The sequence below is a fragment of the Perca fluviatilis genome, chromosome 12 (genome assembly GCF_010015445.1).
Source record: "Perca fluviatilis chromosome 12, GENO_Pfluv_1.0, whole genome shotgun sequence".
Lineage (NCBI taxonomy): Eukaryota > Metazoa > Chordata > Actinopteri > Perciformes > Percidae > Perca > Perca fluviatilis.
The window spans coordinates 17,211,682-17,230,158 of NC_053123.1; the positions used below are offsets into that span (position 1 = coordinate 17,211,682).

The 18,477-nt window shown below is 39.0% G+C and overlaps 1 protein-coding gene across 2 annotated transcripts; it reads left to right on the forward strand.

Annotated features, from left to right (window-relative positions):
• The first annotated feature begins 782 nt into the window (after positions 1–782).
• LOC120570497 (glutamate decarboxylase 1) lies at positions 783–16,617 on the forward strand. Of its 2 annotated transcripts, XM_039818881.1 has the most exons (19): positions 783–886; positions 3,351–3,512; positions 4,486–5,007; positions 5,814–5,959; positions 7,591–7,653; positions 8,828–8,983; positions 9,456–9,698; positions 9,871–9,961; positions 12,404–12,516; positions 13,037–13,152; positions 13,267–13,346; positions 13,435–13,489; positions 13,880–13,996; positions 14,110–14,174; positions 15,154–15,232; positions 15,357–15,506; positions 15,608–15,715; positions 16,063–16,152; positions 16,303–16,617. In XM_039818881.1, exons 4-19 carry the CDS (start codon positions 5,884–5,886, stop codon positions 16,474–16,476), a joined length of 1,776 nt encoding a protein of 591 aa, XP_039674815.1. In that variant the 5' UTR covers positions 783–886; positions 3,351–3,512; positions 4,486–5,007; positions 5,814–5,883; the 3' UTR covers positions 16,477–16,617. The 2 variants fall into 2 exon arrangements, with proteins under 2 accessions (XP_039674815.1, XP_039674816.1); XM_039818882.1 differs by lacking the exons at positions 783–886; positions 3,351–3,512 and having other exon boundaries at positions 4,408–5,007.
• Positions 16,618–18,477: the final 1,860 nt, after the last annotated feature.

Consider the following 18,477-nt stretch of genomic DNA (forward strand, 5'->3'; position numbering starts at 1 on the left):
TAAAATGTAATTAAAACATGTTATATTTCTTCATAACTGATTTCCATCTCTTTATTGAATACATAAATATGTTTAGATTTAAATAAGCATTTACATTTCTTCACAGTGTACGTCCAATAATGCAAGGAGGCAGTGCTTGAACCAGCTACTCCCTGCAGACGTGTTTTTATCCCGAGCTTTCAAGATCCAACTTGTTTACAGTTTGTCTTTGACCATCTTTGAGGTTAAACTTTAGTCAAAACTTCTTAAATCATGTGTTTATAATAGCCTCCTATATATCTATGGCCTTCTTTCAAGCTGCCTGGCTCTGTTTGAAGGTAATAAAACCCACCTACCAGCACCTGTAAAGCTCACTTATAAACATGTTATTTCAATATTTTGAGTCTAAGAAAATCTATCTTTAGCTGTCAAATTAATATAGTGGAGTAAAAAGCACAATATGTGCCTCTGAATTGTAATGCAGTAGAAGTATAAAGTTGCAGGAAATGGAAATATGGTAAGTACAAAACAGCAAAATGATACTATAAGTAATATAAGTACAGTACTTTACTAATTGTACTTAGCTATTTTCAACCACTGTCATTATCTTCACATTACTTTTTTTTAGTGCCACCTCAATCAAAGCAAAGACTCATCCTACAAGACCAACAAGTTCTTACAGGGGGATTTACAATAAGGATAATAAGACTGTCCTGTTCCAGTTTGTTATTGTTCAGGTTGCAGATTTTCTGCACTTCCTAGTGGCAAAATTTTATATCCTCACCATTGTCATGTGACATGTACAGGAAGTAGGTGTTCAGAATCACTGTTTTTTAGCCTCATCTGGATGTCTGACATCAATCCATTTGTTCCTGCTCGCATCCTCAGTCCTGTGGTCGCATCATCTGTATGTATTGGTTTATTTTCATTACACATATTTTTCTCAAGTGTTATTAGTAAAATATATTGTATTTAGTGAGTTTTGTATTGAAATTAGCTCATCTGTTTAATGTTTTCTTATCTCTTATTTTAAAGCTGGGTTAGGCAGTTTTGTTTTGGCATCATTGGACAAAAAAATCCATAATAAACTTTCAGCATATTGTAATTCAAGTGGTCTGAGAGAAAACTAGACTTCTGCAGCTCCTCTTTGCTCTGTTTTCAGGCTTCAGACAATATAGCCATGAAGGAAGACTTTGGCCAATCACAGGTCATTTCAGAGAGAGGGTGTTCATATTGGCTGTTCTGTAAATGCAGATGCAGATGCACATTCACATCCCTTTCAGATGGTGAAAGCCTGAGTTAATGGCAAAAAAAACTCCAGAAAAAGTTGCTATTCCAGCATTGGCAACAACTGCCTACACTGCAAAGCAACCCCCCAGAAATAGAAGATGGACAAATACAAAAGAGTCTAAAAGAGAGTATGACAGTAAACACAATAAAACGAGTGTCAGTATTAGTAAAGCGTTTCAGAGATGGAGAGAAAATGTTGCTCATAGTTAAGCCTTCTGCTAATGGTAGCCATGAATGACTAGTTCTCTGCAGGTTACTGTATGAAGCGTGTGCATATGCCCGCGCTCATCTGGTCTGAGGGGCTTAGGACAGAGAGGGGAGAGCTGCCGGAGGATAGCTGTTTTTTCAAATTCTGGAGATGTTTTTGCCTTTTCCAGAAAACTGCCTACTGCAGCTTTAATGTGAACTCATTGGGACACACTTTGTTTGTTATTGTATTTTCAGTTTCACCCTTTCCTATCTAATAAATGTGTTGATAAAAGGCCATCTGTACCAATATCACACTATAAAAATACTCTAACAAGTCAAAGTCTTGCTTTTAAAATCCTACTGAAGTTAAAGTATTATGAGCTAAATGTTCTTCAGGTATAAAAGTAAAAGGACTAGTTTGGCAGAAAAAAATCTGCCCATGTGACTGATATGATAAATTATATTATTATGACATCAGGGTGTAAACATGATTTTATTGTTGTTGCTGGTCCACATGTAGCTAGTTTTAAGTACTTGATATAGAGTTGGGTAGTTTATTCCATTGGTTCCCAACCTACCTATCTTAAGATGAATCTGAGAGGTCATCACCTGATTAATGGGGTTGGAACAAAACAAAAAAAGTCCTGGTACATAAACTCAGATAACGTTTTCAGACTTTTCAAAACCTTTGCCTTTTGGTTCAATATATAGGAGTGTTTTACCTCTTTGGTCCTCAAAACAGATGATTACATGAAGCCATGTTAGATGTTTAGAGGAAATGTCTCTTTTAGAACTCATAGACATCTGAAACATGACAAGGAGCCTCAACTGGACACTACTTTTTGTTCGTTGGAAACCACTGATGTAATATTTAACAATGGCCTGTACTTTATAAGATGATCATATTTGTTTTATGCAGAATTTAAATCTGTAATAACTAGTAACTAAAGCTGTCAAATAAATTTGGTGGAGTAAAAAGTACAATATTTGTTTCTGTTTCTGAATTGTAGTGGAGTTAAAGTGTAAAGTTGCATGGACTCATGGCCCCTGCTCTTCTAAAATTCTAATTACAGCCCTAAAACTGTCCCAGATGAGGCTGCTGATGATATCACAGCTTCACCTGCTTTAAAAAGATCAAACATGCCTTTTCACACAGTGCAGCATTAGCCCATTTTATCCTTGATCCTCAGTGCTGAGCTCTGGGTTAAGAGTTGAACGTCACCATCTCAGTGTCTTATCTCAGCAGGGGTCTGTTTGCTTGATGCTGAGTTTTAGAATAGTTGTCTATAGACTTGATTTTTTGGATATAACTTTTATCAGACTTACAGTGTTTTAGTGATTTATTTATTAGGAGTATTTATTCAAAGCAGACCCATTAAGCCAAATGAGTGTTTCTTGAGTTGAAGACATGGCTGAAAAGATGTAAAGTTTACAAGATGAGGGAGAGACCAGTGACACCAGTGAGACACTGTGTGACAGTCGAGGGAAATTCACTGACAGCTGCAGGCTCAGAGAGAAACAAGAACAGGACCAGGCATTGTTTTTCCTGTCAAGGAGATTTCTTATTTCTTTTCACAGGCTTATTTCCCAGTCACAATTCAGACAGCTAGACTTGTTTAAGTCAGATTTTGCTCACAGATTGCAGTAAAAAAATAATCACATACACAAATACAGGAATAGTCTGTCTCGATGGGACCCCTCCTCCTCCCTGTTTTTTTTCACTCTCTACATTTGCATTATGCCCCATCTTGTGGACAGTTTCATACAGCTACTGGTAAAAAACAAACCCACCCCTTTTCCCTTCAGTTTTTACATCTTTTGTTGTATTTGTACACCACTCCCTTGCAGCTGAGAAACAAAACAACAGAAAACCTTCTTCTGTGTCATTGCAGGGTGCCGTTTAAAGACTTCATGACAGATGTTGGCAGAGGACAGGCACACAATAGATGTGTGATGAGGCGAAATGCATTTGTTGTGAAGAGTATTGATTGTACACCAAGCTGGACTATCAAGCAGATAAAGAGGGCAACTGCCCTGCTGATAACTGTTTCAAAGTATGTGAGTATTGCTTTAAGATAGATTTAAGAAATGTGAACCTGTCCTTAAAGGCATGTCCTGCATTTTGACTACTTTCATCTTGTAGATGGGCCCTGCTCAAAATCTAGTCTTTATTATTTATTTTATCATTTAATATTGTGCATATTCCTGGAATAGATATATGTTTAGTCAAATTACCAAATCCTAACTGACACATAGCAATGCTGGCAGCCCCTACAGGGAGGAACCTGGAACTCAAGGGGGGCCCAAAGCTGAATTTTGCCTCTGAGCACCTTCAGAGAAGTCAGGACTGGACAGCAGCCTTTAGAAGCACAAGCAGGCTAAGGAGCTGTCCAGTGCTGAAAACACTTAATTCTATGTCCTCAAATGTCATGTACAGTTTGATGTGCTTTATATCAACAGCATCACATAACCTGTAATCACATCCATGATACAAAAGATAACAAATGCCCAGAGACTGATGTGTGATTGCTTGTGATTGGCTTGTCTCCTGTGTGTCCCTCATGTCCCTGCGTTCAAGTATGATGGTGACGTGTTCCATATTAATGGGTCCGTTTATTATTAGCTTCATGAAGTATTTCTGGAGTGGCCCATTTGTGTGTCTGCTCCTGCAGGAGTCATTCTTGGTTTCTCACTGCCACCTTGTGGATTTCGTGTTTTTCGTCCTTTCAGTGTGTCATGATGTTGTCGGTTACATCTTCACCATTCAAAAACCTCCCTGTCTGCACAAAAAGTGGGAAAATAAGATGTTTATGAGACAGGTGTTTATTCTATATGTAACGACAAATAGCGTTAAAATCATCTGCAAACGTTTTTTTTTTTTTTTATCGATCTCAGTTCATAATATTAACATGGCAAACTCATTCATGGTTGGAGGGGCTTAGGGTTAGAATAATAAAATAAAAGCAAAGGAGTATTTAGGATCGTGATTGCGTCCTTACGGTTGTCCTCTTGTTTTTTCCCTCAAAGAACAAAACCAGCGACCCTCTCCCCCTCCCCTCTTCGATCCTGATCTCTCCTCACGTAGCCTAATGTGTTGCTCATATCATCAAACTTAAAGTCCACGTCCGTGACCAGGATTCAAACCAGAGGTATATAGATCCGAAGACAATCAACACTTTCAAAAAAAGTCACACTTCAGGGGCCGAAAGCGGCGCCATTCAGTGCCAAACCTGCGGACTCCCCTGCAGACCAGTCCGCTCCACAAATATGCAGTACCGATGGAGGTAGGCTACTAGTGACTCATTCGTGCGCAATGACAATAAACAGGCAAGGCTTGCTTTAAATGTCTGCTTATCAAACCTTCTCCAACAAAAGCAAGGTCACCTTGTGTGGGGTCTAGCAGAGATCTGAAGCTCAGGTCTGTTGTTTCTTCTTCATCATCTCGGAGTGTACCAAAGAGCGAAGCTCTCTCTCCTTCAGGACTTAATTTGGTGGTAAATTCACTTTTTTGGGGGACTGCACCTGTTCACCTGGACCCACATCATCACGGTAAGTGGCTTTATTCATTTGTGGAGTCTAACCAGTCCAAACTAAACTCTTTCTTAATTGTCATTGAAGATGCTCTAACAGGTGTTTTATAAGGTTTCTCCCTGCAAAGAGAATAGCATTAAGTGACAGAATCAGCCTGTAGTTTGTGTATGAATATGATTATTGTTCCGCTGAAACATTCTCATTTAGCCTTTAATAACCGGTTGGAGGTTTGGAAAGAGGGATGCAAGTCGTGTGTTTTTTTCTGTGGGGGACTTTGATCAAGAATGCAAATAATCACCTTGTGCTGATATTTGTCATGCAAGTGTGTGGATCCAAAGCCAGGCTTCCGATGACGATATAGGCCAAATTATTAATTGGAGTAAAGTAAAATTTTGTCTGCTCTTTGTAGGCTTTTATTTGCTTATTTTGCACATAGCCTTAACTCCAGATATTCAATATGTGCGTATTTCATAGCCTTAGCTATATAACAATTAGTGCTGTGCTATTTATTATGAGGATGACAAACATGAAGCTGTCTGGCGGCTGTAAACCATCATCCATCCTGAGCAGGATCAAGATATGACACTGAAATAACGTGCTCCTGTCAGTGGCTACTGGTTCAATTGGGGATTTTTCTTCTGTCAGTTAACAGTTGAACAAGCTGAACTTGTCATCTTAGATTCATCATTTTTCTTTGTGCCGACTAATTGAATCTCAACTTGTAAAACAGGATGTGCCCTTGGCACCTACAGGTCTGCGCCTCAGACTTAAGCATCTCTTTTCAAGCGGCCAGTATTTAAAATACTATTTGTTCTTGGGGTAAGGGTCGCATTAAAGAAAAAATAGTGACCAGGCTTTTTGAGGTGAAGACTTTGGCACAGGGTCTCTGGAGTGATGGCGGCGTCTGCACCCTCCTCCTCTGGCGGCGAACCGGATCCCAACTCGACAAATTTACGACCACCCGGCTCAAGTAGGTCCATCACAGATAAAATGCTATTTCATGTGTGCTATTTACTTTGTGGGCAATGCCATTAATCATTTTCATCGACGGAGAGAGAGAGAGAGAGAGAAAGAGTGTGTGAGAGAGAGAGAGAGAGAGAGAGAGAGAGAGAGAGAGATGGGGGGGGGGGAGATCCGCTGCCGTTTGAGAAAGCTTCCTTTGCCACAAATCACCGCTGCATTTCATCCACCACACCGACCTCCCGGCATCTGCGTGACAGATGAATGCTGCTGTCAAAACCTGATGTCCTCTACTAACAGTAGCAATTAGCATGTAAAACAAGCCCGAGGCTGCACCACCGAAACATCCTATAAGAAAGGCTAAAAAAAGATTTTTTTTATTTGCAAAAAATTAAATTATTATTATTATTATTATTATTATTATTATTATTATTATTATTATTATTATTATTATTATTATTATTGTTATTATTATTAGGGGTGTGTTTAATGCATTCATTTTTTGTGTGCATTTGGCTAAATGTGCTCGGGCTAAATAAAGTGCCTGCATGAAGAAATGAAAATTGCCCTGAAGTGGCTGTTAATTCAGCCGTATTAAATTGCCCCTAATGGTACACTTAAGCATTGAGCTTTTGAGAGAAGGGGCAATGTAGAAACCATACAGCCACCGCAGTCCTTCCATTGTCAGCTGGTAGAAAGAAAAAATAAGCCTGATCCTCCCGATGAATAGAGGTCTAAAATCATGTTAAAGGTGTAGATATGCTTCTGACACAATAAATATACAGATATTGGTGATTTTTACCTCTTTTTTTAAATAAAATATCATGCACTTATATTTCTGTACAGTGCAAACATTAGCTATTTCTTTTTACAAATATTTGATTTAAGAGGGGCTGCACCTCTGCAAATGTCTATAGTCTGGTCTGAATGCTGTTTGTCAGCACATCTGCTCTTGTTTCTTTTCTTCCTTTTTTCTGTTTTTAGTTGTCCCTTTGTTGCCCATCTCATTTCCTCTGGCTTGGAGAAAATCATTGTGGGGACTGAGTTAAAGTGCGTACAATGAGCTGAGCAGGGCAATGATTTATCTAATGATCCAAAGCAAGGGGTTACATTGGGATGTGGGACTGCCCCCCGCCCTCCATCTACCACCCCTCCTCCTCCCATTCTTCCCCACCCCTAAATTGCTGCTTTTGAGGATTTGGTCTATGCTTCCCCTCCAAGGTGCCCCATCCCCTCTCTGGCTGGAAGCCCTTGATAACGCAGTAATTCTCTATCTGTCACTGGCCAGCCGGCTCATGTCTACTGATGCTCGCATTTAAACCAGCACCTTTTCACTCAATTCGATCTTTAGCTTGGCGTGGATCCAAACGGCTAATTAATTTGAAGTCCTCGCCTAGGTCATGAACGCTGACATACAGTTGAAATAGGCTAATTCAGATCCAGGGCCCTGAAGAGTGCCGGTTTAATGTTTAAATAATCCCAGTACACCCATGTGGGCTATTTTTGTTTCATCATGCGACATCACTTGACCTCATACGTCTCTCCATTTATTTTCAACATTAAATTGTTCAAGATATAAATGTAGCCTACACTTAAATTGGATTTTTATTTCTAATTGTTTTTAGTTTTTTGTCATTTTAGGCTATGATGCTTGGTGTGGAGTTGCTCATGGATGTACTAGAAAATTGGGAATGAAGATATGTGGTAAGTAGCTCTATTTAAAAAATAATAATAATAAAGTTATGCAAAAACTATGAATTGTCAAATAGAGATTTTTTAAAAATCAGGGGTTTTTGTGTCCACAAGCGCGACTGGCTATTCATGGCCTGCATCATGTTACTCGCGGCACAATGGAAACGGATTCCTCGACGAACAGGATTTTGAAATATCATCCAAACAACGATTAAATATTTAGGTTAACCGATATTATTTAGTTTATAACGATCACACCTGATCTAGTTAATTTAACCAAAATGCGAGGAGCATCAACTGCCAAAACCATCAATTTATCTTTCAGTAGAAGCTGATGAAACTGAAGAGGGAATCGGGATGGATTTTCCGATTTCTACTTTGAGAGTCTATTCCCGTCTTCTACCACACTGACCAAGGGCGGACTGACATCTACCATAATGGTGAATGCCATGCACCAGTGCGCAGCACAATCTTCTGGTATTTTTGACCGACACGTTCTGCTGGTTTCATTAAGGCCATTTAATTACCCAGGGCCGTATAAAGCTACACAATACGATGGGGGAAAAAACGAAAACAAAGGTGTGGTTGGATTAATATCACGGGGGAAACAGGTTGGATGTCTTCAAAATAGCTTGTTGCCCAATCTTCAGATGAGTTTTCTGTCAAGTAGCCTACATGTGGACTATATTCTCCCCAGCAGGCTTTATTTATACATTCACATCACATGATCAAATGTTCCTTTGGCCTGTGTTGTTATTTGCTACTTGTGTTGTTGTGCTTTAATAACAATTTACAGTCGCTACATAACAGCAAGTTGTTTTTGCTTGGCTGGAGTTTGATGCTGATGTCACCGGGCTCAACCTCCCACAGAGACCTCCGCCCATAAATATGACTCCCTGAGCAGGATGGGACCCGTTTGTCATGAAAAAAGAGTGTGTGTGTGTGTGTGTGTGTGTGTGTGTGTGTGTGTCTGTGTGTGTGAGAGAGAGAGAGAGAGAGAGAGAGAGAGAGAGAGAGAGAGAGAGAGAGAGCAGTGTAGATCCTCGGAGATAGACAGAAAGGAGATAAAAGTCAGAAATGAGAGCGGAGGATTATTAGGGGGCCTGGTAGAGTCAAAAAGCTGCAGCTCTCAACATGTATGGGGAGTGTAATCACCCTGCGGATTCCTCTTCTTGTAATCGTTTAGGGTTTTTACAGAAGAACAACAGTCTGGAGGAAAGGAGCAGAATTGTGAGTTCCTTCAAGGAGCGCGCAGCCAAGAACCTGCTCTCCTGCGATAACACCGGAGGAGATGCGCATTTCAGACGCACGGAGACCGATTTCTCCAATCTGTTCGCCAGAGGTAGGCTGCTGTATATGCTGGAGAAGAATGCATATGTATTTATCCTTTGGAATAAATGTTATACATATATAACGCATACAACTTTGAGAAATTCAACATTTTGTGGAGATTTGAATCTGGATTCTAATGACCAAATATATGCTAGATATAAGCAGATACAATCATAATAAATAAAAGTTAATAATATGCTGATAAATCAGATTGGTAGTGCCAAAATAATTATTCATAAGGTCTTACTGTATTTGTTTGTGGGTGTTAGTTCCTCAATGCTGCTTTTAACCCAACTGTTGGAGGATTTGCACAAAATAAATGAGTGCAAGTAATTATCAACTTGCTGAGAAACCCAGAGGTCACCGGAAGTTCAACATTAAATAGTGAAAAGGACCCTAAAATCTCCCAGCATGATGTACAGTAGGTTTACCAGAAGAGACACAAACAAACATCAATTTCATGGATTTATTTAATTTTGTAGATCTGTTGCCCGCCAAAAATGGAGAAGAGCCAACCATGCAGTTCTTGCTGGAGATTGTGGAAATCCTCACCAACTACGTCAGGAAGACCTTTGACCGATCCACCAAGGTCCTGGACTTCCACCACCCCCACCAGCTGCTGGAGGGCATGGAGGGCTTCAACCTGGAGCTCTCTGACCAACCCGAGTCTCTGGAGCAGATCCTGGTGGACTGCAGGGACACTTTGAAGTATGGAGTGAGAACAGGTAAGAACAAAGATGCCCGAAGGCGCGCAGCATGGCCTGCTGCAATCAAAAACTCTCATTAGCTTACATGCCAGTGTAATGATTACAGATAAGCCATTTCTCTCTCACATTCTCAAATTATGAATTGTTTTCAGAAGATTATGTTGCTTTGTTGTCTCTTTATCAATCGCAGGTCACCCCAGGTTCTTTAACCAGCTGTCCACTGGATTAGACATTGTTGGTTTGGCAGGAGAGTGGCTTACCTCAACAGCCAACACTAACATGTGAGTGCTGTGAGACAGTGTTGTTTATGTCTTGTTTTTTTTTAAATAATATGTGCACTCCATAAATACACTCATGCAGATAATATTTGACATATAAGCAATAATAAGTGGATCAAGTTTGGAAGTCATTAGGTTCTCGTCTACCTTTTTAAAGATTTTATTTGTACTTATTGTTTTTTAAATGGCCCATGTAAAAGAGAAGGAAAAAAAAATTATTGAAGTGACATACAGTAATTACTGTCGCTGGCAGAAGAATACTCTGCATGCTCTAATAGATTGTCAATCAAGCAGGAAAATAAGAAGCACAAAAGAAGACATTTGTAAAGCTACTCCCCCTCAGAATTTTCAATGTTGGCCTGTGCTCAAGCTGTGGTCACATAATTCAGCCTTGCGGGCAAACTAAATTGCATATTGATTCGCATTCACAGTTTACATGGTGTCTTTGTTTTATTCTTGTGACATAACAATGCAAGGAGGGGGAAAGAGCCTCTCCCCCTCAGACCATCTCTACACAATATGGGCAGCCATCAGTGGGACTCAGTGATGAGTTTTGCCATTGCAATGAGAAACCTATCTTTAGTTTTTCATGACTGCATCAGAGGGGTTTTGAGTCATCTCTGTCGTCATTCTCTTTCTCGATTTTATTGCATTTAATTGTTCTAGTTTACCTTATAAACTGGTAGCTCAGTGTATGATGATTAACTTAGGGGATAAGACTTGACCCGAACTCTGGGACGTCCTAGTGGTCCAAGGTGCATACCATACGTACCATACCATACTTCCCAGGTTTGATTCCAGTCATGGTCCATGTTTCCCATTCTCATTATTGTAAACCATTAAATAAAGGTGAAATGCTGATTAAAAAAAACTTGACCAGTGGGCTCACATGCAGCTTCAGGGAACCTTTTTGATTATTGCAGCAGTTTTTTAACCTGTTAACAGGTTGTGAAAAGTCCCTATCACTGATTGAACTGTATGGCCACTTACCATCTGGAAAAGACATTTATCACAAAAAAAGAAGCATTTATTAATGAATTACTAAAATGTATAACTGCAAGGTTTACTCCTCAACGCAGCGGCCGCGGGTTCGACTCCGGTCTGCGGCCATTTGCTGCATGTCATTCCCCCTCTCTCTCCTCTTTCAAGTCTAAGCTGTCCTATACAAATAAAGGCCTAAAATGGCAAAAAATATCTTAAAAAAAATTGATAACTGCATTATTACCAGATAAAAAGGTTAAACACCAGAAAAAAATTATTTGTTCACATCCATTTCTTATTAATTGCTCATAATTTCTCTACAGAGTTCTCTTTTTATAAAGGGAGCCATATTAGAAAATGGTACCATACAGTAATTTATAAGTTTTATCAGTACACAGTGGTGAAGCTTCTGAAGATTATATTAGGATTTTAGTGTAACAGAGGTGGAGCCTAAACCCTTTATTTTAAAACTCTGTTAAAAAAAGTATTAACAGTCTCAAACATGTATTAATAGCCTCATTCCTTCTAACATGGTTCAACCACCAGTCTGTCTTCCACAGCCTGCCTCAAAGAAGCACTGTAGTCAGCTTTTGTGTTATTGGCATATCACCAAGGATGACTTGAACCAGAGGGTGGAGGTTGCTTACATACTTGTAATTTACCTTTATTAATTACTCCATCAACCCTAATTACCCCTGGCAGATATTGACTGACACTAATAGACTGACAATCACATCCAGGTCTTACATAATCAGAATGAGTGAGCGTTGTCTGCATGAATGAATGCATTGAAATTAATGTGCGACATCTGCGGAGTGGCATCTGACTTGTTTATTTTTTCCCTCTCCATATTGCTGTGTGTGTGTGTGTGTGTGTGTATATGTATGCTGACGATGCTGTGGGGCACAATGCGACATTCTGCAATGTTGCACTGATTAATTTACTTTCTTTGCGTGAATAGACAGATACTTATGTAATTAGAAGCATATTGGTCAGGAGAAGATGGATGAGCCTGCCTGTGTTGTAATTCCAAATTGACTATGCTCTTTTCTGAGGCAGAGGGGGGGGGTTAATGTACTTTGATTAGACAAGAAAAAAAATATTTGCTGTGTCATTTCACTGCATCAAAAGGCCATTTCTAAAAGAACAACATGGTGTTATCATTTAAGTGTGACTGTGTTCACAATGCTGTATCTGTTCCATTTCTATTGAGAGAGCAGCATGCTCAGTAACCATGCTGTACAATTAGAATATACATGTTGTTAAATATCAGTGTATTTTCTATTGCTCCCATCAGTCTCTCCTGCAGCCTATAGGTGAAATGGAATTTGACTTGAATCAAACGGCAGAGAGAAAACTGTAGTATTTGTTTACTTAACACACAGCAAAACACAAATGTTAAGTTATACTGTATGTTCAATCAGGTTTTCATCACATATTAAATGTTATTCCGGTTGGTTCCAGGTTTACCTATGAGATCGCCCCTGTCTTTGTGCTCATGGAGCAGCTGACGCTGAAAAAGATGAGAGAGATTATCGGCTGGCCTGACGGAGAGGGCGATGGGATATTTTCTCCAGGTGAGAGACAAACCAGTACCTCAATAACTCTCAATCCCTCATGCAAACATGTCAGACTCTTGTTTTTATGCTATACTATAACAGATACCACTAGGTGTTCTGGGTTCTGAATTTGAAGTTTTCACTTCTAAAAGCTCTCATTTGGTACTAAAGTACTCATGATGCAGATTGGCATTTCCGAAAGATATAATCAATTTGGATTATAATTATTAATGAATTAATGTGTAAGCGTCACTTTAATGTTGCAGCCTGTAAAGCCAGGGCTAATTTTAACCACCTTATATACTGCTGAGTAGTTTATTCTATAATGATGCATAATATGTATGTATAAAATGTATGTGTTGATTACATTTTATTTTAATAATTTAAATCTGCAGTATCTAATAATTAAATTAAATGTATTGGAGTAAAAAGTACATTTTGTCTCCAAAATGTATGTAATGTAAAGCACCTTAAAATAGAATGACTCAAGAACAAGTACCTCAAATGTGTACTTAATTACTGTATTTACTTTCTACAGGAGGAGCAATCTCCAACATGTACAGTGTGATGATTGCCAGATACAAGTTCTTCCCTGAAGTCAAGACCAAAGGCATGACAGCTGCACCCAGACTGGTCCTCTTCACCTCAGAGCATGTTAGTCTTAACACTGTCTCTGTATAACTGTACCTTTATCACAAAGTTTGACAATCAATATCTTAAGTGTAAATCCAGCCTGATATGTGACTGATCAAACATCCTTTCTTGCAGAGCCACTATTCCATCAAGAAAGCCAGTGCAGCTCTGGGCTTCGGGACAGAGAACCTAATTCTTTTGAACACAGACAAGAGGTTTGCTTTTTACTGAACCCACATGCAGACAGTCTGGTAAAAGATCAAATATCTGGATGACTTACTATTGCATCTTTTTCTTTTACAGAGGGAGAGTCATTCCTGCTGATTTGGAAGCCAAAGTCATAGAGGCCAAGCAAAAGGTGAATGTCAGCAACAATGACTCAATCATCCCCTCTAACTTATTCATTTGCTTCTATCAGTGTGGATTGAGAAACACTTCTCTGAGCTGTGAAGTTTACTTGTAGCAAAGGAAACACTTATGTGTGCCAGAGCAGCGAGGTCTGCTCACATGTAATGCTGCCCCGGTTTAAAGTACCTCTCCTTGAAGTAATCCTTCAAAGGCAAAGTGATGTGCAGACTAGAGGAAATGGCAAAGCTGTAGATGCAGACAGGAGTGCATTATTAGAGAATGTGTTTTAGTCCATCTCTCTGATGTCAATGATCACAGGGAGATAATTAACATAACAACTTGAATTCAGCCCACAATTGTAGCCAATGTCTTTTCTCTCTCCGATGCTTCCGGTTTGCAGGGGTATGTGCCGATGTTTGTGAATGCCACCGCTGGTACTACCGTCTATGGAGCCTTTGATCCCATCAATGAAATTGCAGACATCTGTGAAAAGTACAACATGTGGCTTCATGTGGACGTAAGAGAATATCAACAATCTTCAATACAAAAAAATAACATCAGCTGTACCTATCAGCCACTGTAATAGACATTATCATCCATACTGTTATAAATGTGTTGTTTCCTGTGCAGGGTGCATGGGGAGGAGGTTTGCTGATGTCCAGGAAACACAGACACAAGCTGAATGGAGTAGAGAGGTAAAAGAGTGCAATTGTTCATATAAATGACGATTATTTGCAGTACAGGAAAACATGTCTTTTTAAGTGCGGATCATTTTACGTATCAAGTTCAGTTTACGCATTACAGAGAACACTACTCAGCCTGTGAAAGCAGTTGTATCATGTATCTGGATGGATAACCCTGACATCATAAGGATAATTCTAAGCATCATGATGTTGTCAGGGTTATTTTGGCATGGGCTTGGAGTGGAGACTTCACCTTTTTAAGGAAGAAAAACTGCATTAAACTGGGGGCATTGAGTTTGAAAGACATGAACATTTACCAGGTAGGAAGGGTCATACATAGATGCTAATGAGTTGCATTATGAGAAACATAGGATCTGGTGTTTTGGTGTCTTGACCCATACATGAGAATGAATGTCGGGATATCTTGGGCTTTGCTGCTTGACATTGATTTTAAAACAAAATTAATCTATCTGTCTTTTCTCATATTTTGTTTAAATTCGAACCCTTTATTAGATAGTAGACAGTAGAGGGATGACAGGAAATGAGGGAGGAGAGACAAATGGTGAATGACACAACAAAAGTCCCTAGGGGATGGATCATGGGGCCTTGTGGCTCATAGTCAGCACCTTAACCCCTTGGCCACAAGTGCAACCCAATCTGCCCTCATGGAAGTATAATACCAAATTGCTGCAGTGCCTCTTTAAAATCTGAGCCAAGAGAATCTGGTGTACAATCTCAGATTTGTAGTCAGCTTGTACATGACCACAGATGTCTCAAACTCTATCTTTCAAAATACTCATGTGCACAGTTATTGCCACAGGACTTGGCACGCACACACGCACGCACACGCACACGCACACCCACACACACACACACACACACACACACACACACACACACACACACACACACACACACACACACACACACACACACACACACACACAATCACAATAACAGAGCTGTGTTTACGGTTTCAATATTTGTGCAGGGCCAACTCAGTCACCTGGAACCCTCACAAAATGATGGGAGTGCCTCTGCAGTGCTCTGCCGTTCTGGTCAGAGAGAGGGTGAGTTTTCTTCACTTGCCTGCTGCTCACAATAACACTCCTGCACTAGCAGGATAAGATATCTGTTTTCGGCCAGTGGTTGGTAACCTTGCTGTTTCTTTCACCATGACTGTGTCCATTTCAGGGATTATTAACAGGCTGCAACTCCATGTGTGCTGGTTACCTCTTCCAGCCAGATAAACAGTATGATATTACATACGACACAGGTGACAAAGCCATTCAGTGTGGGCGGCATGTCGATATCTTCAAGTTCTGGCTCATGTGGAAGGCAAAGGTATGCATTTTATTAGTTGTTTTCCAAAGTCTCTACTATCCCTGCTGCCATATCTAGAATGTAACAACTCCTTATTCTTTCCTTTTCAATCTACCTAAAAGGGAACAGTAGGATTTGAGCAGCATATCGACAAGTGCCTGGATCTGTCAGCATACCTCTACAATAAAATAAAAAACAGAGAGGGCTTCGAGATGGTGTTTGACGGAGAGGTGAGATAATTATTTACACAGACAGCAAATATTCACTGTACTGAGAAATCAGATGAATATAAAATAGAATGTATTGGATACTCAAGAAAATATGCTGCAGCAACAAAGAAAAATTGTCTATACTATTCTGTTACTACTATTAGCTATCTGGGCTTTTCTGCTTTACAGAACATCTGATTTTTCTGTTTTGATAAATGACTACAACAATATATTTCATATCTTAACTTGCTTTTTTGATTGATTAGACCTTTTTGCATTGCTGACAAGTTGACACGGAAAGCTGAAATTACAGAAGGCTGTTTTTATTGGCACTCATTACAAATGTTGTTCCCATTTTCTCTTATCAGCCGCAGCACACTAATGTGTGTTTCTGGTATACTCCACCGAGCCTTCGCAGCTTGCCTGATGGTGACGAGAGGCGGGAGAGGTTGCACAAGGTAATGACTCCCCCTGCCCTCTTAGATTAATTCATATAGTGTCTACTTAGATTTAGGGATTCACACAGTAAGGCCGTGGACAAATTGTTTGTGCATATGCTTGTGTTTTGCGGTGTTTGGATGGTAACACATAATTTTTTTCCACAACAGGTGGCCCCAAAGATCAAGGCAATGATGATGGAGTCTGGGACTACAATGGTGGGTTACCAGCCACAAGGAAACAAGGTCAACTTCTTCCGCATGGTAATCTCAAACCCTGCTGCTACCAGGTCAGACATCGACTTCCTGATTGAGGAGATTGAGCGACTGGGGCATGACTTGTAAAAGTCACACACCTGAACCCCCCCTCCAGACATTTCCAACTCTGGAGAGACTTGAGCTTGACATCATGTCCCTTTTGTCTCATAAAGACGTTGATATTTTTGCTTACAGGTCTTTTCTGGCAATGCACAAGAAATAATACGCCCTGTGTGTCTCTGTCTCTTCTGTCTTTAGCAGCGATGACATATATTCAAAACATTTGCACACAAGGTTATCTGAGTAAAACAGGACATAAGTCAAATCTGTGAGAGAATCACAAAAGCACTGGTATTCTTGCTAAACCGTATGTTAACAGGAAATTTACCTATATATATATATATATATATATATATATATATATATATATATATATATATATATATATATATATATATATATATATATATAATGTTGACTAAATGAGATTAACACTGGTTACTTTTCAGGTAAATATGAAATAGCAGGAATATCTGAGCACTTGAATGATTCTTTCTATAGCAGCTATAAATAATATATATATTTTACTGTTGTACTATATGAAGGTCAGAATTTAAAACAGAATTACATCAAAATAAATTCACAAGTATCAGAGCACAATGTAGGGAACCTTATAGCATTGGCATAAAGAGTATTAATGTAATATATACATATGGTGTACTGACTGTTGGTGCTCCATGTCGTCTGTATAATTATCAAGCCAGATGCACCACCACATTGTACCCTTGCTGTTATTTCCTTTTGATATTACATAGGTGGAAATATTTAACACAGTCATTGTAATTTGATCGCTGTGTTTTCAGAGATTTTTGTGTAGATTGTGTATAGTATTGTTACATTGCCTTTGTGCCAAATGTGTCCTAGTTTTACAGTGAAAAACTCCTATATATAAATCGACCATACAGTATAGAATGTAATAGATGAATCACTTTATTTATACCCAGAGATTCAAATTGTGAATAGGTAATCTGCTGTTCTGTTCCATTTGTAATGTATTCTCCTTCCTATTTGGAAACTCTGCTGTATGATATCACAATGTTTTGAATAACATTGAATTCTTTTAGTGTATTTGTGAACCAAAGAAGGGTTGATTTACATGTATGAACATGCCCTTATTCTCCCTTATGGATGAATTCAGATGTTTATATAAGAATACTTTACTTACTGCCCTTAACTTTAGTGCAATCTATGTTGTGTAACTGTGCAATGTCATTGTGATTCACTGACTGAATGTTGTCCAGACACTTCGAAGGCATGACTGGCAGTGCGGCTGCTACTGCTGGCGCTTTGTTCATGATAAAAAGCACAATGCTTAACCATGATCACGGGGCAGCTTTTATTCTACAGACATGGTGATTGTCTGTATTATAATGTGTTAAGTGGAGTAAAACTATAATATGCAAACTTTTATTTGTCTTAACATGCTCAGTATAGGCACACTTTTATGTTGAGAAAAACAATGTGAAAGAAACTGGGATTATTTATCATGCAGAATTTTGCTTGAATAAAGAAATGCACAGCATTTGCTACAGTGATAAGATTTATTGAAATATTGTACATATCTGAATTATAGGGATGAAATATCCCTTGTTAAATTCAATGTAGGCACTTTAACTTCATGCCATCATTTGCAGAGTAATATTGTTGTATCCACAGCACTAATAAAGACAAGAGCTGTAGAAAATGTGGGCACTTTTTTTTTTGCAGTTTGTAAAAGGACAAATAAATATATGTATGGTGAACAAGACTTACCTTGTTTGACATTATAGGTGTACAAATAATTGCAAAACCAACCATTTCTTCCACATTCTTCTGAAAAATCCCCCACAATATATAGAAAAGCATTTTTCTGGCTATTCATCATTCACTGCCAAAGACATGTTGAGTGTGAGAGAACTGTCTCTGTCTGGTATCCAACCTCTAGACATAATAAATATAAATAAATAAAATAAATAATCTCCATATATGGAGAAAAATTCACGATGTGGTAGTATGATTAATCAATCTTGGCCTGATAGTGTCTATATA

Bases quoted from the DNA above. Each gene is read 5' to 3' on its own strand.
- LOC120570497 (XM_039818881.1), top strand. From the start codon at position 5,884: ATGGCGGCGTCTGCACCCTCCTCCTCTGGCGGCGAACCGGATCCCAAC. The intron at 8,984-9,455 runs GTAGGCTGCTGT...TTAATTTTGTAG, and splicing joins CTCCAATCTGTTCGCCAGAG to ATCTGTTGCCCGCCAAAAAT. The intron at 13,490-13,879 runs GTGAATGTCAGC...TCCGGTTTGCAG, and splicing joins TCATAGAGGCCAAGCAAAAG to GGGTATGTGCCGATGTTTGT.